Raw genomic sequence first — 22,477 nt, 5'->3', positions numbered from 1 at the left:
GGCTGCATGTTCCAAAATAAATAGTAAAAATCACGAACCTACCCTTGTCTAATTGACGTTTCTTCTTGGTATCTGGGTCTTGTTTAGTTTAAACAATTTTATTCTCACATCAAATCTTGCGACACATGTATAGAACATTAAATATAGATAAAAAATAATAATTATACAAATTATTTGTAATTTTGCGAGGTGAATTTTTTGAGTCTAATTAATCTATGATTGAACAATATTTGTTAAATACAAACGAAAATATTATACTGTCTATTTTGCATTTGAAATTAAACAAGGCCCTACAAGAACTCCGGTCTCCATAAATATTTGAAGAAGTGATTTTATGGGAGATTTGAATTTACTGGTAGCCGCGTACTCATATTGACGTGCACGTGCACCCGCCTATATAGCCATACTAATTTCATCAGAAAAAGCCCTTTCATAGTTTGAAAGGTGTATATTCTGATATGATATATATGTCATTGTCATCCTATGTTGAACTTCGTCCATAACTTTTTTTCATAATGTATTGCTACTACTATTACAAATCATAACCATATGAACATCCATGGCTGAGGAACCATGTCCACAAGAGTACTCCTAATCAAACGCGAAATTTAATTTGCAAGAGGCTTTGTATTAGAAAGATCGAAACAAAAGTTCAATCATGCGTGACATTTCCATCGCAGGGAAATGTAGATATTTTTACACAAAAATGAAGTAATTTTTCTATGTTAAATTAAAAGGTAAGGTGCCTTGAGACATAGTAGCGATCATACCGAAATAAGAAAGTACTCCCTAAATCCTAAATTATAAGTTATTCTATTTTTTTGGAGACTCAAAACATCTCAAATTTAACCAAATTTACATAATAAAATAAGAATATCTATGATACCAAATAAGTTATAATTAGATTATTCATTAACAATATTATCATAGTAATACCCATCTGATGTCATAGATCTCTGTATTTTTTCTATATTTTTTTATCAAACTTAAGATCCTTTTACTCTCCAAAAAAATTAGAATAACTTATCAATTAGAACGGAGGGAGTAGCATAAAAATAATGTGATATTTATATAGTGTATGTGCGTGTTGCTTAAAAGCTAATTGTTAGCTAGATCCGTAATGGTTGATAAGTCTACTAGTTAATTTCAGGAATTTAAATGAGCCTTGGCTATTTTAGAGACAACTCTCTGTCTAAGTAAAATTTAATGTGAACGAATTTATGTAAATGACCACTATTATTTATATAGGATATGAAAAATGAGCATAGTTCATTACATTATGAAATAATATACTTTTTTATAGATCACTCTTTGATGTAGATGCTAATGTTTTCTCTACAATAGTAAAGTTATGATAATTTAACTTACGACAAACTCAAAAAACTTTATTTTTTTTTCAAAAAATGGCGTAAGATTTATGCCGAAGAGATCCGGACAGACCTAATGTCTTCAAGTTGAGATTAGTACCAACTTTAAAACATGTTGGAGAAGATCATCTAAATTTGAACTGAGATGCAACATCGACAAGATTTCACTCGTTAGTTGTTATAAATCACAGGTACCAAGTCTCGTATCCTCTGGCTTCCTTATATAACAAGAATAAACATTGCCATTAACGCGTCTTAACTAGGCTTCTTCTAAGGCCTTGTTTAGTTCGCAAAAATTTTCAAGATTTCTCGTCACATCAAATCTTTGGTCGCATGCATGAAGCATTAAATATAGACGAAAATAAAAACTAACTGCACAGTTTACCTGTAATTTGTGAGATGAATCTTTTGAGCCTAATTACTCTGTGATTGGACAATGTTTGTCAAATAAAAACGAAATGCTACAGTAGCCAAAAACAAAAATTTTTGCCAACTAAACAAGGCCTAAGTTCTAGATCAGGCTAAGACAGAGAAGATTAACATAAACAGTTGAAATAATATGCTGCCAGGATGAAGTACAATAAAAGATCACGATGAGACGATCCATGACATTGATAGGTCCGGCCACAACATGTCAACATGCACGCACGCATAATAGATCACGACGTTGACACGCCATGTGTGGCCCTCCCAAAAATGCTGGTAAACAAACAGCCAAGCTGTGCCGGGCCACCTCCAGAGCGCTGGACACGCCAGTTCATCGCATGGCCGGTCGTGCCTGGCGATCCAGCCCATGGCACGTCCCAATCAGTGACCGTTTTTTGTGCTATCGCCTCTCGCACACACTGGCATATCGTGTCACTCCAGCCTGGGCCAAGCCCAAGCGGCAGCACAGCACACCACGCCACAGCAGCGTGATTACTGATTAATGATTGACAGAGAGAGACACCGAGAGAGGGAGAGGGGGCCAAGGCAAGGGCAGTTCGGGGAATTCGCGGCGCGGCGTTAAACGGGGGAGGGGAGGGCGTGGACGGCGGAACGGAGCGGGCGGGGCGTATAAATCCCGGCAAAATTCCCCCGACGCGAGGCCTCAGATCGCTCCCTGCCTCCGGTCACCGGTCGCCTCTCCTCCCTTCCGCTCCCCTCCCCCTGCCTAATCTCTCCTCCGGCCACCGCGACACCGTTGGTTCGCTCGCTAGCTCCCTCGCCGCGCCAAGAGACAAGCCTGCGGAGACCATGGCGGACCAGCTCACCGACGACCAGATCGCCGAGTTCAAGGAGGCCTTCAGCCTCTTCGACAAGGACGGCGATGGTAAGCTATTATTACGCCTCCCTTCCCTTCGATGCCTCCAGCATCCCCTTCCTCCGTTCCTTAGCTCTAGTTATTACTGCCTTGATATGTATCTACCATGTTGTTGTACGATCTGTTGGCTGTAGCTGCCCGAATACTTAGACTGCTGTTCTTCACCTCACGTTAGAAACCCAGGGATTCCCCCCGAGCTTAAAATTTAGGCCGTATAGAGCATCCGGTGGCGAGATTGTACCGAGCGGTGAAACTTTAGTAGTGCAACCAAACCAACAGATGGTGTGATGCGGCGGCACGTCCCCGCTGCACGGCTGCTCGTGGTCGTGGCCTCGTGGGTGGGGAGATCTCGTGTGATTGAGTCTGCTAAAAAGCGCCGCTGCGATCTAGATCGACGTGGTTGCTCGTGGCCTCGTCTCCGATCCAGATGTGGTGAAGCAGCTAGGCTGAGATCCGGCCCCTTGCTGGTCCATGTGGACCGAGTCAGGATGGGGTCGTTTTATTTGTATAGGCAGTAGGTAGGCTTCATCCAGATCGTTCGGTTACGTCGGGGTTGGTTTGGTCATGGCAGGCTGGGGGGCAGGGGGCACATGAGACTTCTTTATGGTTTGAATTGACACTGCATCACCTTTGACTGGCATTATGTGCCCTTGTATCTATAAGCTGGAAATTTTTGCAGGGCAGAATTAATCGTGGAAGGATTTTTTTCGTCTGGTTAGTAGTGTAGGTTGGGGGCTCTGTAAGGATCTGATAGTAGCAGAGAAAAAAAATTATTCAGATTTTCTATAGACCACTGCATTGAGCCTGCTCAGATTTTGATTCATGTTCTGGGTTCAGGATTATAACTCCATGGTTTGGGAACACGGGTGTACCCAGCGGTAGTAAAGTGTGGTTGCTAGCTGCTGCTGGTCATCAGGAGTCGGCTCCTGGTTCGCACCAACAAAAGTCCTTCCCCTGCAACATGAAAGTGCAGGGGAGGGCAGCTGGGAAGTTCTGGGCTTCTTGCTGCTTGTGTGGCGCTGGCCTATGATGCCTGATTGCCTTTGCACTCTCCAGGTTGCCAATGGTTCCGGTGCAAGTTAATGATACACTTGGGGCGAGCTTTTCTCGGCCAACATCGGTTGAGGTTCTAGCCATATCCACATGCAATGCTTAGGGGAGGCTTTACCAAGTCGTCCCTATTTTTTTAACTCCCATGGTGACTTGGCGATGATTAATTGATTATGATATCGCCATGTTCTTGATATCATATCCACATGCAATGCTCAGGGGAGGCTTTCCCAAGTCGTTCCTGTTTTTTTAACTCCATGGTTTGACTTGGCGATGATTAATTGATTATGATATCGCCATGTTCTTGCTGTGTTGATTGTGATGATGTTTTTTAAATTGTTATATGCATGGTGCTCAGTTTTGAAGTACGCCTGCAGTGTTTCCATTTAGTAAGGATTGATTTCTAATATCAAGAAAACAGGAACCCTGTTTAGCTTATTGTGGGTGGCTAATGATAAGTATAGGGTGGTGGTACCACAACCCAAATTCTATCTCAGGAGTTAAGGTACCAAACTTTAGTACTAAAATTTTGAGTAAAGTCCATCAGCGGTCCCTAAACTTGTTCAGATGTGTCATTCCGGTCCTTAAACTCGCAAAATGACCGTTTAGGTACCTAAACTTGTTCGGTTGTGTCATCCTGGTCCCTAAACTTAAAAATCTCCCATATAGGTCCTCAAACTTGTTCAGTTGTGTCATCCCGGTCCCTAAACTTGTTTTTAAGTCTTATCTGGGTCAAAACAGGACGAATCTAAAAACTCTATATTGAAAAATAATTCATAACTTTTTCATATGAACTCAAATGAAGATAAACTTTATATCAAAGTTGTAGGCAGCAACATGATCTACAACTTTGCAGTTGAAAAGTTTTTAAATTAAAATCGTTTAGGTTCCCAAAATATTTTTTATAAGTTTATAGATTTTAAAATTTAAAATTTAAAATTAAATTTTGTAACACTAAAACTTCAAATAAAAAACTTTTCAACTACAAAGTTGTAGATTGTGCTGAGGACTATAACTTTGGTATAAAATCTGTCTTCATTTGAGTTCATATGAAAAAGTTATGAATTATTTTTTGATATAGAGTTGTTAGATCGCTTTGTTTTGACCCAGATGAGATTCAAAACCAAGTTTAGGGACCGAGATTACACAATTGAACAACTTTGAGGATCTAAACGGATGATTTCTAAGTTTAGGGACCGGGATGACACAATTGAACAAGTTTAGGGACCGAGATGACACAGATGAACAAGTTTGAGGACCTAAACAATCGATTTGTGAGTTTAGGGACCGGGATGACACGACAGCACAAGTTTAGGGACCGGTAGTGGACTTTACTCTAAAATTTTGATACATCCTTGGTTATACTTTGGTGCTGCCTACCTAGTAATGTGTGGTTGTTTGCCTACCTAGTAATGTGTGGTTGTTTGATCATCTCTTATCTTTCAGGCTGGAGATGGGCAAATGGTTTTCTTACCATCAACCTTCTAAACTGTTTGCTACATATATGCACTACAATTTTGAATTAGTGTTGTTATTTTGTGAACCAGATGTTTATTGCTTCTTGCATTCTTGCTTAATGTCTGGTTTACTTGTGCTGGCTCTTTGAGCAAAACTTTTTCGCGACCGGTTGTGTGCCCGTATTTCACTCTTTGAGCAAAACTGTGATATCTTCTCAGGCTGGTTAATCATTTGACTTCTCACTGCTATATTAATGTTATGTAAATTGACCTGAAGTTGCCCTCTGTTGTGCACTGGACAGGTTGCATCACAACCAAGGAGCTTGGAACTGTCATGCGTTCACTGGGTCAAAACCCAACCGAGGCTGAGCTTCAGGACATGATCAATGAGGTCGATGCCGATGGCAATGGCACCATTGACTTTCCTGAGTTCCTCAACCTCATGGCCCGCAAGATGAAGGACACCGACTCCGAGGAGGAGCTCAAGGAGGCGTTCAGGGTGTTCGACAAGGACCAGAACGGCTTCATCTCTGCAGCGGAGCTCCGCCATGTGATGACCAACCTTGGCGAGAAGCTGACCGACGAGGAGGTCGATGAGATGATCCGCGAGGCTGACGTCGATGGCGATGGCCAGATCAACTACGAGGAGTTCGTGAAGGTGATGATGGCCAAGTGAGTGCGTCCGCGGTAATGGTATACTACCCTACTGGAAGGAGGAAACCGTTCATTGCATATTAGTAAGGCAATGCAGCTCTTGTTTCCTTCGTCTTCCCATGAAGAAACCGTACTAGCTGTAGCTGCTAAAACATTTGAGTCCCTCTGCTGCCACCCTTATCTTCCATTGTGTCATTGAACCTCCTTGCTCCCCCTGTGTGAATCTGTACGGCTTTGCGTGTTCTGGACACTGATTGCAGTTGAATCCAGTTTGTAGTTCTATTTGTTCATCGAATCTGCCCGACTTCTTTGGTACTATTCAACAGGCTGCTGCTTTCCGTTTATCCCGTGGTTGTGCTATCAGGATAGTGCCTTGTGTTTTGCAAGGAAATGTCATGTTGCTGAAAGGCCATTTAGAGATGCCACTGATGGTTGTGTAGCGTCTCCATTGGACATTTGAACGCACTGTTACTCTGTTAGGCCAACTTTGGCCGGGTTGCGCTATGCAAACTGGTGACGTTCCCAGACAGACAGGTTTTATTTCTGGATGATACATACGCCGCGTTTTCCGTGGACTGATACAGCCCGTGTTTAGCCCACAGCCCCCTACACAGGCCACCATGGATTGGGCTCGCAGAGAGGGAAGACGAGCAGCTGCATGCGCTGGGCAGCTCACCGGAGATCCGGCCGCGCCCCTAGTGCCAGTGCGAGTGCGATTGAGTGACTCGAGCCGTCTGCCGCGTGCTGGAACCCCATTCATCATCCACTGGCGGCACGTCGCCTGGAGGCCGCGGCGGTGGGGGCGGCCGGCCGGCCGGGAGCTCGTGGATTGTGCAAGTAACGGCGCCCGTCACCGACTGGGATTTCTCTGCACATGGCTGCGGCATGCTTTAGACTTGCAGTTCTGGCTTCAGATCGAGGTAGCCACTCTCGAAAATTCGTCATTTCTTTGTTCAAACTACTGCAGATTTTCAGTATTGCCTTGGTAACCGCCATTCCTCCATCGCAGTGGCGGAATTAAGATTTTTTAGGTGGTTATTCCTAATTTTTTTTCACGTGTCACCAACTAGCCGGGTGTAGTTGGGAAGTAGTGCAGAGATAAGAGTGACTAACCTACATCAGAAGTCAACATTAGGCTCTAGGCCTTTTCTTTTTAATGGATTCATCTATTTAACTCATTCATTTGCTAGAGGATTCATCTATTTAACTCATTGATTTGCTAGACTAATTAAGAAAGCTAAACAATTTGCTCTCACTTACATTATACATATGTATCATATGTACTACTGTATATACCTACTCCACTGACAAAAAGTATTCCCGGCTAGTTCGGCCCCTGCTCCATCGTATGCAAGTTTTTAAGATCTTGACAAAGAACCATTTGTGTCATCTCTATTGTGCCATGATGCTATCGAATCATTTGAGCGCTAATAAGCATCTGGTTCAGTGGACATTCCCAAAATTCGCTGCATCACAAGACACCACGGAACCAGCCTGAAATAGGCCCCTGCTAGCACTCAACATCACGCAAATAGCACAAAGAGGACAAAAGATAAGTGTGTTTCACCTCATACATCTAGAAGTAATGTTTATTCTGAAGTAACACATCATATCATAGAACAAATTGAAGGGGGCTAAACTTGAAGCCATGAACTAACAACTGGTACTCCCTTACACCACCTGATGTATCTCAATACCTCATTACTACACACTACTACAGCCTTGATTGTGGTTTCCATTCCATCCAACTTCCTGACCGTAAAATAAACTAAACAACACGCCAATAAGCTCATCCACAACAGCCTTCAAGACGGTTGTTTCATCGGGCTTACTCGCCATCAACAAATGAACCAAAGAACTTGCTTGCAAAACCGACTCTGCAATGGACACCGATCATCCGAAAGAGAAGCTATGTACAAGGAAAGCCAGGGCCGTCTTGTGAAAGTTCAAAGGCCGCTTCATGCTGCCGTGCTGTTGCCCTTCACCTCGCCATCACACTTCCACACAACATCCTTCAGTTGGGTTGACAGACTTCTGTAGAACTGTTTTACAGTACAGTTAATTTGGGCATTAGTACAATGTTTCAATGTTAAAGCATACAGGGAACCGTCGTGTGGCAGAATTAGTAGAGACTGTACCTTTTGGAATTCCAGAGTATCCCCCTTTGCCTTCTTGAGCTCAACTACATGTAGGGATGGGGCTATTTGAAAAACCTAAGAGTTGTCATGCACAAACAAAAAGGAATTGAGTTATTCTTCTTTGATGCTTCAGCAATCTAGTTTTTTGTTAACTTGATGTTTTCACCTACCTCAGTTGCAACATTTAGATTGCCTTTTCTACCTGCTTTCGGGTTCTCCATCCGCATCTGGAAAGAACAAACACAGCCTTATTAGGATCTGAAGTGTGGAAGATGGAAGTAAGAGTTCTATTGTCTAGATATTCATGCCAAATTTTACAGCATAAGTAGAAAATAACAAGAGGAATATTGTACATAACAAAGTTCAGTAGGAAATACCTTGTATTTTTTCTTCTGAACATCAAAGCCAAGCGGCTTTGCAGCTTCTTCAATCTTTGTGATTATCTCTTTTGGGGGACACTGTGAGGTGAATCTTGTCTCTCTTTTATACTCCTGTCATTTTTAACCAGAAATAAGATCATTGTAGATTTATACTTTCTACAGTATATTTCAAACAACAATAAGGTAATAAAATTTGGAAACCTAACATCAGCAAAAAAGACAGGAGAACTATGACTGACCTCCTTTGCTTCAAACAAATTCTCCAGATTCAGTGCCTGGTTTAGTGAAATCAGTTCAAATGCATTCATTGAGGTTGGCTGATCTTCAGTTTCCTCTTGCACATGCTGGTCCTGGTAAACAAATCAATAAAGCACAGTTACTCACTTAATTTCTACCAAAGCAGGCTAAATATTTGTTGGTCCATTTGACTCACTTCTGAATCTCCAAAAGCAGCATCCACGTCATCCAAGCTAGTTTGGTATTTCTCGTCAAAAAGAGGAGGCTTGTACCCCCTTTTGAACCAAGGATGTTCCAGTATCTGAGAAATCGTGATCCTCTGGTAAACATCCAGAAACAATGAAAAGCCAGGTAAGTAGAGATTCAAGAAATACTTTTCGGCAGTTGAAACTGAAATATTAATGTCAAGACACATCAATATATGCTTATATTTCATAGACACGTAGTTGCCACTTGTTAATCATTCTTAGATTACATATATGCTTATCATATTCATGACCCATTTCAACAACTATGCTCAAAAGCTATATGATACTTACAGTTGTAGGATTAGGATCAAGAATTCTGGTAATCAGGTTCTTGGCTCCAGCCGAAAACCAAGAGGGGCAGCTAAACTGAGCTTCTGAAATCTGTGATTGCAAAGGGAGTATTAAGAGATGATAAACAACCACTAAATAATGTTTTTTTTTCTCTTCTCTATTTTTCATCAATGCTACCTTCTTGTATAGGGCGATGATGTTGTCATCCTCGAAAGGTAAATATCCAGCAAGAAGAACAAAGAGGATTACTCCACAAGACCAGACATCTGCAGTTGCACCATCATAGCCTCCATCCTCGATCACCTACAAAGATCCAATACAAATATTAGTTAGGTAACCTTGTTTGCAATTAAAACACGATTAATCTATAACAAGCAAAAAAGAGAGAGTTTACCTCTGGGGCAACATAATTGGGGGTTCCACATGTTGTATGAAGCAGACCATCAGCCTATAATAATATATGATTAAATGAAGCCAACAAAAGAACGTGGTGCAACAACTACTGGGAGTTTATGAGAAGTAATTCCAACTTTACCTTCACTTGCTCAGTTAAAGCACTTAAACCAAAGTCAGAAACTTTGAGATTTCCAGCACCATCAAGCAGCAAATTCTCTAGCTGCAAATGAATGTTAAGCATAAATATGTCACTTGTCTGCACTACTGAGCCCATAATTTATTAGATAAAGCACAAAAATTAAATTAGGCTTCACCTTCAAGTCTCTGTGATACACTCCCCTACTGTGGCAGTAATCAACGGCATTAATCAGTTGTTGGAAGTATTTGCGTGCTTCGTCCTCCTTCAACCTTCCATTAGTAGCCTGGTTGTCATGTTTTGCATAAGAGCAGATTGAATTAATCAAAAACATGGTCATGTAATTCGTGTTACTAGTCTCATGCGACAAAATGTTTCAAACAGATGATATAGTTCCACTTACAATGATTTCAAAAAGCTCTCCACCTGTAACATATTCCAGAACAATGAAAATTTTTGCTTTACTTCCCATCACCTGATGTAGAAAGCAAAATTTCAGCCAAATAGTCTAAGAGCATAGGCATGCACAAAATATACATCATGAAGCGTGTATAGTAGTTTTTGGATCTTACCTCAAACAGTCGAACAACATTAGGATGCCTTACTAATTTCATGGTACAAATTTCACGCTTAATCTGCATTGAATTTAGGATGGTATCAGCATGAGATATCAAGTACGCAGTATCAATCTGTTTAAAAGATGCATACAGCAAAAGGCACTCCTGAGGAGTATATTAGACAATACATGTATGCTTACGTCATGATTTTGTTGGGCAAATGACATTTTTTTAGAACTATATGGTTATACTTTAGAAGTAAAAGGAATAGTGAAGTCAACTAAAGTGTAACTGAGGAAATGGACGTCTAATAGGGCACTGATGAAAATATATACTGAACTGTGCAAGCTGAAGCCAACTGGAAACAGTCAGGAATACTGAAGTATTCAATTTGCACAAAGTTCAGACTGCAACTGGAAACAGCACAAGGCACTAGGAGAACATACTGAGTTGGTAGTATGACTTGAACTGGTAGACCACCATGTGGATATATCTCGATGTCATGCAAATATGCAGGCATAGAATCATTTCTTAATTGGAGTTACATCTTCCTATGCTCCCATGCTGACACGGCAACATCCAAGGAAGAAAATTCATTCTCCACGTTGTTCCTTTTGATAGAAAGATGTAAGTGATGGCAGTGAATTTTGACAAAAGGAAACCACATGGTAATGATTCTATGCCAAACTGAACGATGATAGGAACGATGATATGATTGGCTGTATGGCAAACTGAACTTCTTACCATCTTCGAAAGTCATACACGGCTTAGATAGGGTATAGGGAGCATAAGACTTTTAACCTCAATATTTCTAATTAACTGAAGTTTGATCCATGCATCATGATATTGATAGAAAATGGATAACAAGAAACTAGTCAGTGCATGGTCTCAGAAAGGAATTGACAGATACTGACCTGTTCAACCAATCTGCGCTTCTGAACTTTCTCCTTGTCAAGGATTTTGATTGCAACAGGTTCCTGGTTTTCAGTGTTCCTAGCAAACCGGACCTTTGCGAAGGTTCCTTCCCCAATGGTGCGTCCGAGCTCATACTTCCCAACACGGCGCTTCACCTTTGGTGACAATGCAGCCCTCTTAGCCCGATACATCTTCCAACAATTGAAGGTTACTATGAACCTTCAAGCTATTCTTTCAAAAAAAAAACCTTCAAGCTATTCTTCAAACACCTGCAATTGTTCAGTGAACCAGCCGTTGCATTATATTGTCTGGAAAAGAAAAATAAACACAGGAAAAGAGAGGGAAACGAGATGATATGTGGACGCACTTATATTATCTGGGTACACAGGAGTTTCCGTTTTCAAAAAAAGAAAAAAGAAAAAAAAGGACCTTCCTTTGACTGAATCTGATGGAAATTGTTGGGGAAAAAGTGAGAAAGGAAAACTACTTGATTTTACCCAACAGTATACCATGGATACTCACAACACCTTTTGCAGATGAGGATAGAGCAGAGCATTAGCGTTCAACAGATTTCAAAAAGAAATGAACAGAGGATTTAAAAAAATACGGAAACATTAAATGGCAGGCGGGCCATTGATTCAAATAAATTCAGGAAGTTAGAACTCAAACATCTAGGGCGGAGGGTCCCTCTTGATAAAATAAAAATTTCGATCCGTAACATTTGAGTAAACAAGCAGCAAGAGGGGACAAGGGAAAAAAAGGCGCAAACTTATGTAAATACTATTCTTTTTTTACCATCTCGCAAATACTAGCACACGAGATCAAAATGATAAAAAATGACCGGACAGCTCCAAACCAGAATGATTCAATCCAGTTTGACCAATATAAAAGGTATTCCTCGGTAAGACATGCGCCCACACTCCCACAGCAAAGAAGGCCGGCACAAAGAAACCTACAGGTGGTTCAGACTTTTGCAGGCAAAGCATTCATATCATTAGCTGAAAAGCATAGAGGCAGCATGACCATGTAGGAGTATACAAATACAAGCCACATATGAAACAGCCACCACTTGCTGATTAATTGATACGGATCAATCATAACCAAGACGAAAAATTAAAATTGAGCCCAAAAGGCGCTTTACAGATGTGCGTATGTATGTATTGCTGAAAGAAACCAAGGAGAAAGAGCAAAAAGGAGAGAAGAAGCTGGCGTGGAGGGAAAGGTCACAGATGAGCTGGAAATGGTAAGCCCCGCCAAAGGAAATGCACATCGTTCACCGGACAACCGAAACGAAAATGCCACAACAAGCGACCTTGCAGCTCCAAGAAAGTAGTCTCAGAAACGCCCTACTCTTTGCCCCCGAAACGAAACCCATGGCACTCTCAGAATTGCATCTCAAAAGACACTAATCCAAATGCAAAATTCATGCAGCCCCGCACAGCCACAGCCAGAGACACACATGTAAGAACCAGATTCGGGTCTGAGGCACTGAAGAAAGCTCACCTTCCAGCGCTGAGCGCAGGCTGATCGGCGGCAGTTGCGAGGAGCTCCGACTCCGAGCTCGCAAGAGCTCAAGGAGAAGCGAGGATGTCCTAGGTTGATTGGAGTGGAGGAGGATGTGTGTGCTGGGGAGAAACGAGGGAGGGTACGGTGGCGCTATAAAGCGGTGGGGCGAGGTGTCATGCGCTGTGGCTTGTGGCAAACCGCCCAGGAAAGGGACCCCGGAGGGACGAGGGAGAGGGGTCACCAGTCACCACCAAAAGTATTGTTTGATTGCAATTGCATTGGCCTGACCCTTTTCAGGTCCCAAGGGCTGCACGGCCATGCCCGTGGTGTCCTGCCCTGTACCTTTTTCCCGGTCTCAGAAAATTGGAAATTATACTACATACAAGAAAGAAAATATTACAGCGTTGGCAAGGACACAGCAGGGTGGCGATGGAAGTGAGAGGAATTTTATATGGGATCAAAATCAAGACTAGGAAATTGCTAGCGTGTTTGCCTTTGTGCTCTGCTTTCTCCAACATGCACACCACACACAAATCTATGTACATAATAACAACAACGAGAGGTGCGGATGCGTCGAGGTCGTCTTCCCCACCACACAAACACACACACACACCCCATTCCCAGGCATTGCATCAGCGGCAATAGTAAATAAAAATGCATGGATCAGGACACACAAATTAGACCGTCAGGGGAGACTCCTATCGTAAGTAGGTGCCACGCTTGGAACCAGGGTCGGACGGGAGTTTCAGCAACTAAGAAAGAAGCGACACAAGCATTCTTTAGTTGAAGTATAAAACCTAACTTCCCTTCAACCTAAATATTTTCACTTGTTCCTCTCAAAACAAAAACAAAAAAAAATCACTTGCTATCAATTTTTTCAGTCAAACCAAATGTACGTGGAGTACTGAAACTTCATTCTTTAGTACTGAAATTTCATACTATGATCATACACACCTGATCATAATTCATACCCACCTGGTTAGCGTGGTGACAGTACTATATATATTCCAGTTAGCGTCACTGTTCGCCCTTGGGCTGGTGCCCTGTGCACGTCTACCGATAAAAAATTCGTGAAACGAGCTCTCGTCGTGGGAGTCGATTTTTTTTTTTTTTTGTGAAAGCAAAGCAGGCCAACAAAAATGAGCGAATGGCAGGACCAAACAGCAATATACTGCCAATAAATCCGCTGGACCCTCCTACTAGCATTGGCTCTTGGTTGTGGGTTGTTGGCTGCAGTGCTGCACCCTGCACAAAGGGAGCAAAGCAGAGCAATCACACAACAACCAAAATTGCAGGATTTTCTTGTTTCTGCAAATGCTCAGAATGATTACTGCTGCTACTGTGTGTTTGCCCGTCGATTTTTGGGGGTGTAGGGCTGTAGGCCAATTGATTGGCGATTTTGATTGGACGGAAAGAAGTTCGACTTCTTCTGGGATAGATTACGACGCCAACTGGATCGATGGGACCCAAGCGAGCGTGGATGCTGCTCCTCTCGGATCGACGGCAGCTATCCAAAGGAGTGTCTGGGGAATAGCAGCAAGTCAGTGCTAACTAACATTCCAACTCTGGTCTAATCGAGATCTAATAAAGAAAGAATCTAAAAAACAAGAAGATATTACTCCCTCCGGTCCATTTTATCTGGCGCACACGTATATCAAGATTCAAACTTTTAAAACTTTAACCATTAATTAGACTAATAATTATTAACTATTATAACACAAATTTTATATAATTAGATTTGTAAAGAATTATACTATCCAATGATTATAAGTTTATAAGCATAAATAATATAATATAAAGTAAATGAATGGTCAAAATGTAATCTAGGAGACCGTGTCATTCTAACCTGCGCCAGATAAAATAGACCGGAGGGAGTAGTTTATACTCTCTCCATCCGATAATATAAGGGATCTAGAGTTTAAATTTGTAATAAAATATGATATTCTAGTTTATTATTTTTTTCAAAAGACGGCAAAAACCTTTTTTGCCGTATTTTTATTAGACGAGGAAAAAGAAAAATAAATACAACACAATTACAACTCCCACTAAAACTCCCAATGCAACCACTGAAGCCAACCACTCAAACAAACAAAGACAAAATAAAGATAAAGAAAAAACAAGAGAACAACTCGCATGAGCTAATGTTGAGCTTCCACGTTTGGACTAAAGGCCAAATGAAATTGATCTATGTCTTCCTTGCATAATTGTGTCACTTCTCTTGGTTGTAGACTTTTGTTGTGGAAGGTTTTTCTATTTCTCTCTTTCCAAATATTCCACCAAAAATAGATCATGAGGCCATCGAAAATTCTCGTGTGGGTAGCCTGCATCTGCGCCAGTACCCATGGAGTGATCCATTTTCTCCCACCGTGTCAATAGTTGATAATCCAAACCAATCTTTCACCACGGCCCATCCTTGTTTTGTGAAAGGGCAATCCTTGCACAAGTGCATTGGATTTTATTTGCTGTTAGAATCTTCTTGTGTAGATATTCTGGTTTATTAACCTCCTCTCTCATCTCTATTTCTTTAGGAAATATTGAGATTAGTTTTAAACTTAGACTAGAGTCACTGGAAATAACCAGCGTTAATTATGAAAAATAGTAACTGAACTACTCCCTCCATTCTAATTAGTGAGGGGCGAGGTGGTCTTTTGTCAAAGTTCTTATCTAAAAATCACTTGAATCTCTTATATTGCACGACAAAGGGAGTATGATTTATGGAGGAAATTGTTTATTGAGCTTTGTGAGTGAATTGTATAGAAAAATCTGCCGCTGCTCCCCACATAAAAGAGAGCAATAGCAGCAAATCAAAAGATTCTTTTGTGCAGTAAGCTGAGGACGGATGACCACAACCTCTGGGGTGGGGATGGGGAACCTACTCCACATGTGTAGCATACCATATGACTGTACGAGAGCCATGCGTCGGGCGCGAAAGGTCTCGGCATCGCCATCGGAGATGCCGCTTCGGATGACCGCGGCCACATGGGGCGTCGGGGCGCTTTTGCTTGTTCCATTCCCATCCAAGTTGGCGACCCCGCGCAAAAGTTGGCGAGAGCACGCGCCCGCCTGGCGCCTGTTGTTCCCTTCCCGCGGAGAATTAGGGGAGGTGCGAGGCGAGGGCGACCATGGCCGTGCCAATTCGGTACATGCATGCCCGGTCGTGGTCACAGCTATACGCGCCAAACAAAAAAGTCTGGTGACTATTTGCTTGAGCTTATTTTCCGAATCTATCAATTATCACAACAAATCAGCAAATAGTATTTTAATCTCGTTCGTTTGGTTGAAAATCTATAGCTGAAAATATTATTCACTGATTCACAGATTTTTTTTTCTGTGAGAGAAAATGACTGACATTCTCCTTCATGAGGTGGCGGCCGGGGCGAGTCTCGCCTTCCTCAATTCTACCTCTCGCGTGACGATGGCCGTCGTTGATTTAAACGCGGTTTCTTTCGAGGTAAAAACCGTAAGAGTAGCGAGACGTCAGACGTGAACAAAAGCATCGTGTCCTGATATTTTGTTTGAGAGATGGCTGCTACGGTACGGTGCTGCCGCCTTTCGATTTCTATTGCTGTCATGTCTGCTAGGTTCTGGAAGTAGACAAGTGAAAAGTTACTGGCACTACATTTTGACGCCGCCACCTCGGTTGGGGGAATTGAATCCTTGGCCGTGATAGGAAGAGAATTCGTGGAGCCATAGGATTGTCCAAGCGCCGAGAGCCAGACGTCCCGGGCCCTCTGATCGAATGGAGCTCGAGCCACGTCAGAGCAAGAGTCCCGTCCAAGGGACGGGCACTAGGAAGCTTCCTGGCAGGTGCGCCCGATCGAGAGAGGGCGGGGAGTACATGATCAATTGCCGAAAGCAAGCTCCCCACCGCCACACGCCACACGCCACGGCACCAGCAGCTGAGGATGAGAATTTGCTCCAAAACGACGAACGGCCGCTGCTGCGGTGCGGTCTTGGGATTTTGCTGCTGCTCCGAAATGTTTCGATGGTTTGGGGAACGAATGGCCGCTATAGTGGCTTGGGTCTTCTTCGCCACAGACGACAGAGAGGAATATCAGGTGACGGTAGCCGCCCAGCATCGCTCGCTCCACAGATGACAGATCCTTGTGATCGTGTCCGATTTGGATGGCTCGTGCTAGTGTAGCAGTTGTAGCGATAGATGCTCGCGTGGAGACGTACATTACAGTAGAAGAAGAAGAGGAGCCACAGCCCACAGGTCCTTTTAGAACGCAGCCATTCGTTCGTGCCGCCTCGCGACGTCGAGCGGAACAGTGCGAAGCACGGGCCCGGTGAGCGCGAGGTCGGCATCGGGGGGCACAACACAAACTCGCCACGCAGTCGCGGCGGCCCCAACGAGCGAACGTCAGGGCGTCATCCGTACCGTACCCGGCGCCGGCGCCGGCGACACGTAGCAGTACGTCCAAGTCCAAGGCGGTACAGGGCAGTCAGCCGCGGCTGCAGTTGCTTTTCCGTGGCCACGCAGTAAACTTTGCGTGCTCAGCTCAGCTGGCTGTAGTACCAACCCAGACGGCCAGCCAAACCGAACGTCGCGGGGGCCGCGGCGCACGTCGTGGTCGGCCGGATCGGGCGGGGATGATGGCCAGCGACCGAGGGAGGAAGCTTCGCGGCAGCTTCGTGCGGGGAGGCCGGGCCGGGACCGGGGTGGTGGGGGCGGCTACGCGACAGCGGCAGGGGGTCTCGTCTCGTCTCTCGTCTCAGGGAGGTGGAGGAAAACGACGGCGGCCCGCTTCGTGGCCCACGCGCCGGACGACCGCTTGGCGCGAGGCGAGCCGGTGAACACAGGATGGAGGCCGGACTGGAGACGCTATCGCCAGTCGATCCGAGGTCCGACCGCGACCACATGCGTGCGTGGGGCCGGCCTGGATGAGGCCATGCGCCCGCCGGCCCACGCGACGCACCACGGCAGCAGCACGTCCCTCACCCTCCCCTCCCCTATCGTATCGTATCGGCCTATCGGTGCGGCACGGCCCGTGCTTATCATCTTATCTTGGCTCGTCGTCGGCCTCCTCCGCGCGCGGCCGTGGACCTTTTTGCGGCCTGTGTGCGTTTCTTCTTGCGGTCAAAAAGGCCGGCAGGGTGGCGGCGCAGCGGCGTTCAGTGCAGTGCACAGTGCACTCCAGAGTGCAGCTGCCGGCCGGACTATACGTACGGTGCTGAATGATAGGCGCTCGATCTTGTGCCGTTCCACCGCGTCGTGGACGTGCTATTTTCTGGCGTCGTGCTGGTCTCCTGGACGCGCGCGCGGCGCGGCTATGATGGCGCTGTCCCGCGCTGCTACGAACAGAGTAGAATTCGCGTTTGAATTTTCTGGGGCTCGGGGCACCACGGCCAAATAGTAATTAAGGGCTTGTTTACTTCTACTTCAAACCCAAAATTTTTCAAGATTCTCCGTCACATCGAATCTTTAGACGCATGCATGGAGTGTTAAATATAAATAAAAATAAAAACTAATTACACAGTTTGGTCGAAACATACGAGACAAATCTTTTGAGCCTAGTTAGTTTATGATTCGTGAAAAGTTAGATAGAGTTCTCGTCAGCACGGAATGGGAAACCATGTTTCCATTGTCAACTGTACAAATCAGGGATGGGAATATCTCTGACCATACTCCTCTGGTACTTAACACGGGTGCTTCAACCCACCAAACACACTTTCGTCCCTTCAAATTTGAGAGGGGGTGGCTAATACGAGACGGATTCTATGATTTGGTTGCAAATGTGTGGCAATCTCCATGCTCTGGGTCCACTCCTCTTGAGAGATGGCAGTTCAAGATACGTAGGCTCCGACAATATCTAAGGGGCTGGGCGCAACACACTGCAGGGTCTTATCGAAAAGAGAAAAAGACTTTGTTGGCTCGATTAGATGATCTTGATAAGAAAGCTGAGATCTCTCCCTTATCAGATCAGGAAATTAATATAAAACATTATCTAAAAGAGCGTCTAGTTAACCTTCTAAGAGAGGAGGAACTAAAATGGTATGAAAGAGCCAAGGTTAAAACCCTTCTAGAAGGTGATGCTAACACCCGATTCTTTCATCTGGTGGCTAATGGGAAACACCGGAAACAACATATCTACAAGCTTGAGAATGATCAGGGAGTTGTCATCGGTGATGAACATCTGAAAAGTCACATCACGACTTACTATAAAGATCTTTTTGCCCCCCCAGAAGATTTAAATATATCCCTTAGGGAAGACCAAAATCTGGATATCCCACAGGTTTCGCCACAGGAGAATGATTACCTGATTAGCCCATTCACAGAATCTGAAGTGAAGGAGGCAGTCTTCCAAATGGAGCATAATAAAGCTCCGGGACCAGATGGTTTTCCTGCGGAATTCTATCAGGTCTTTTGGGAAATTATCAAAGAGGATCTCCTACATTTATTTGCAGACCTACATAGGGAGGCTTTGAACCTCTACAGCTTGAATTTTGGGATTATTACCCTAATTCCAAAAGTGGGTAATGCCATCAGAATTCAGCAATATAGACCAATTTGTGTCCTTAATATGAGCTTTAAAATATTTACTAAAGTGGGCACAAATAGGCTTAATATGGTAGCTAAAAATGTGGTGAGACCAACACAGACTGCCTTCATGCCAGGTAGGAATATAATGGAAGGGGTACTGATCTTACACGAAACCATCCATGAACTTCACACCAAAAAGAGAAACGGTGTCATTTTCAAAATTGACTTTGAAAAGGCATACGATAAGGTGAAGTGGTCTTTCCTACAACAAACGCTGCGAATGAAAGGTTTCTCCCCCAAATGGTGTAGGTGGGTTGAGACTATGGTTTCCGGTGGAAGTGTGGGAATCAAAGTTAATGACAACGTTGGCCCGTACTTCCAAACCAAACGTGGCCTCAGGCAGGGAGATCCCATGTCACCAATCTTATTCAATATCGTTGCGGATATGTTAGCTCTTCTTATTAACAGAGCGAAAACCGATGGTCAGATAAGAGGTGTCATCCCCCACCTTATAGATGATGGACTTTCCATACTACAATATGCAGATGACACCATTATCTTCATTGATCATGACCCAGAACAAGCACAGAATCTAAAACTGTTGCTTTGTGCGTTTGAACAGCTATCTGGGCTGAAGATCAATTTCCACAAGAGTGAAGTCTTCTGTTTTGGGGCAGCCAAAGAGATGGAATCATATTATACTAGTCTCTTTGGATGTAACGCCGGAGAATATCCCTTCAGATATTTAGGGATCCCTATGCACCACAGACAACTCCTGAATTCTGAATGGAGCAAGGTTGAACAACGCTTCCAACAGAAGCTCTCTTGCTGGAAAGCCAAATACCTATCATATGGGGGAAGACTGGTACTGCTTAATTCAGTTCTAAGCAGCCTACCTATGTTTATGATGTCCTTTTTTGAGATCCTAAAAGGGGTCATCAAAAACCTAGATCATTATAGATCTAGGTTCTTCTGGCAAGGCTCTTCAGATAAACATAGATATCGTCTTGCCAGATGGGACATCATTTGTCGTCCTAAGGACCAAGGTGGATTAGGTATTATAAATTTAAAGTTGCAAAATAAATGTCTTCTAGCAAAGTGGCTGGTTAATTTGCTAAACACTGAGGGCATGTGGCAATCTTTACTAACAAATAAATACCTAAGGTCCAAGAGCCTTACGCAGGTCACAGCCAAACCCAATGACTCTCACTTTTGGAGAGGCCTAATGCGTATTAAAGATGAGGTGTTGGCTGAAGGTTCCTTCGATATCAAAAGTGGAACCAGTGCCAGGTTTTGGGATGATACATGGGTAGGAGATAGACCTATGAAGTTTAAATATCCAGCGTTATACAACATAGTGCGAGACCCTCATGCGACAGTCTCAAAAATAATGTCTACTAGCCCCCTAAACATCTCTTTTAGAAGGGCCCTGGTGGATAATAAACTTACAGAATGGTTTAGTTTAGTAGCACGGATCTCTAATGTTGAATTGGCTGAAGGTTTAGATTACTTCAGATGGAGCTTAACCAAATCTGGGTTATTCTCCGTCCGCTCATTGTATCTCTATCTTATAGATACATTAACACCTTTTCAGCACAAGAAGATCTGGAAGATAAGAATCCCCCTAAAAATCAAAATCTTTCTTTGGTTCTTGCAAAGAGGTGTCATCCTAACCAAAGACAATCTCGCCAAGAAAAGTTGGAAGGGAAACCAGAAGTGCATTAGCTGTAATGGGAATGAAAATATCAATCATTTATTCCTTCATTGTCCCCTTACCAAAATGATCTGGAGGATCATCTTCTTTGCTACTAATCTGACCCAACCAAGATCAATCAGCCACATGTTTGGTAGTTGGCTAACTAATCACAACAAACGGATTAGGAATTTGATTTGGGTGGGGGTTGCCGCCATGTGTTGGGTTATCTGGAGATGCCGTAATGACGTTGTTTTTAATCATATGAAATATAACTCTATTATGCAGGTAATTTTCAGAGGAGCGTACTGGTTACGTTTTTGGGCCCAGTTGCAGCGTAATGAGACAGCCAAGGACGCGCTCTCCGCGATGAGCAAGAAATTAGAAATCATTGCTTTAGAGATATCCAATAAAGGATGGAAAAATTTGTATTGTTTGAATTAGCGTCCATGGTGCTCTTTGAGACTATGGCTTTCTCTTTACATATCCTCAAAGCTTTGTAATAATGGGCTGTGTACACCCTCGGGTGTAGAGGCCGGATATTTTGTATCCATTATCTAAAAAAAAGTTAGTTTATGATTGGACAATATTGGTCACATACCAACAAAACACTTACTGTAGCAATTTTGCAAAATATTTCGTAACTAAACACGGCCTAATATGATGTGTTGGGCTATCTCCAAGTTTCATCATACCAATATGATGAACATCATCTAAACACCAAATCAACTCGGCCAATGTGGTTTGTAATGTGGATCTACGTTGGCGAGAATGGACGAAATCACCTAAGCACGTGTGTGGTGGGATAGTTTTCAACAAAGGTAGACTAGGCGTTTTGCATTTCCAATAAAATGTCTTGTACGGTGACATCTCAAAATCCAAGCAATTTAGGATGGTACTTACAAACTCTCCTCCTCATAAAGTGAGATGGTGGAGAAGACGCACAACATTACTGCTATTAGAGTCGTCATATATATTTGGATTTCATGGCAACAATGTTTACTAAAACGAACGATTGTTTTCAAAACGCGTAGCAATTGATATGCCACACACCCTTGTTTATTTGGCCGCTCGCAGGGATGGAACTTCATTTTGTTTGTTGATAGTATTTTCTTGTAAAAGATGATTGATACGATTTTCCGTTCTATATATACTTCCAATTGGTGTGTCATCGTCTCTCGGTGTTGATTATTGTTTTGTGTTTGTGCGTGCGCGCGTGTTTCATGATTTCGTTACGTGGATGTTGCCTAGCAGCATTGAGAATAATATCCATGCCAACCAACTGCGTGCACCCCTCTAAAAACAATATAAGCCGGGGGAGAAAAAAAACTATAGCATTTTGAGCTGCTCTTCAGGGACTGATCAATTTCTCTTGGGCTGATGGCACATTGCCCCGAACGTTTTGGGCACATCCACAGTTCCACACACTGCTACTATATACCTACTCCTGGCAGTACTTGTTTGTTTCTTGAAGAAAAAAAAAAGCAATCATGTGTCGTTCTTGTCGACTTGCTGAGTTCAGACATCGCTCCATGATTCCAAATCTTTCTGCCGTACCAGCTGTTCTCTTAACATATTCCATATCTGCATTTCTACCGGTACTATTTTATATCTTATCTGACGACAACAATAACTTACCACCTTTTTCCCCATGCCGTACGTTCC

At 43.3% G+C, this 22,477-nt stretch overlaps 2 protein-coding genes across 3 annotated transcripts; one reads left to right on the top strand and one right to left on the bottom strand.

Moving 5' to 3' along the window:
• On the top strand, positions 2,368-6,175 carry LOC8083705 (calmodulin). The gene is made up of 2 exons (XM_002467903.2): positions 2,368-2,679; positions 5,480-6,175. Exons 1-2 carry the CDS (start codon positions 2,604-2,606, stop codon positions 5,851-5,853), a joined length of 450 nt encoding a protein of 149 aa, XP_002467948.1. The 5' UTR covers positions 2,368-2,603; the 3' UTR covers positions 5,854-6,175.
• LOC8055912 (CBL-interacting protein kinase 31) lies at positions 7,376-12,788 on the bottom strand. 2 transcript variants are annotated; one of them, XM_002465307.2, is made up of 15 exons: positions 12,633-12,788; positions 11,129-11,398; positions 10,230-10,292; positions 10,061-10,132; positions 9,836-9,943; positions 9,661-9,741; positions 9,520-9,573; positions 9,303-9,428; positions 9,126-9,215; positions 8,783-8,905; positions 8,589-8,699; positions 8,347-8,460; positions 8,140-8,196; positions 7,970-8,044; positions 7,376-7,873 (listed from the first exon to the last, which is right to left on the bottom strand). In XM_002465307.2, exons 2-15 carry the CDS (start codon positions 11,318-11,320, stop codon positions 7,790-7,792), a joined length of 1,350 nt encoding a protein of 449 aa, XP_002465352.1. In that variant the 5' UTR covers positions 11,321-11,398; positions 12,633-12,788; the 3' UTR covers positions 7,376-7,789. The 2 variants fall into 2 exon arrangements, with proteins under 2 accessions (XP_002465352.1, XP_021319570.1); XM_021463895.1 differs by lacking the exon at positions 12,633-12,788 and adding an exon at positions 10,661-10,825 and having other exon boundaries at positions 11,129-11,270.

This window comes from Sorghum bicolor, chromosome 1 (genome assembly GCF_000003195.3).
Source record: "Sorghum bicolor cultivar BTx623 chromosome 1, Sorghum_bicolor_NCBIv3, whole genome shotgun sequence".
Lineage (NCBI taxonomy): Eukaryota > Viridiplantae > Streptophyta > Magnoliopsida > Poales > Poaceae > Sorghum > Sorghum bicolor.
Note: the sequence above shows the minus strand (reverse complement) of the source record. Positions and strands in the feature narration are given on the sequence as shown.

Bases quoted from the DNA above. Each gene is read 5' to 3' on its own strand.
- LOC8083705 (XM_002467903.2), top strand. From the start codon at position 2,604: ATGGCGGACCAGCTCACCGACGACCAGATCGCCGAGTTCAAGGAGGCC. The intron at 2,680-5,479 runs GTAAGCTATTAT...TGCACTGGACAG, and splicing joins CTTCGACAAGGACGGCGATG to GTTGCATCACAACCAAGGAG.
- LOC8055912 (XM_002465307.2), bottom strand. From the start codon at position 11,320: ATGTATCGGGCTAAGAGGGCTGCATTGTCACCAAAGGTGAAGCGCCGT. The intron at 9,216-9,302 runs GTAGCATTGATG...TTGCAATCACAG, and splicing joins TCATCGCCCTATACAAGAAG to ATTTCAGAAGCTCAGTTTAG. The intron at 8,906-9,125 runs GTAAGTATCATA...GATGTTTACCAG, and splicing joins TTGATCCTAATCCTACAACT to AGGATCACGATTTCTCAGAT.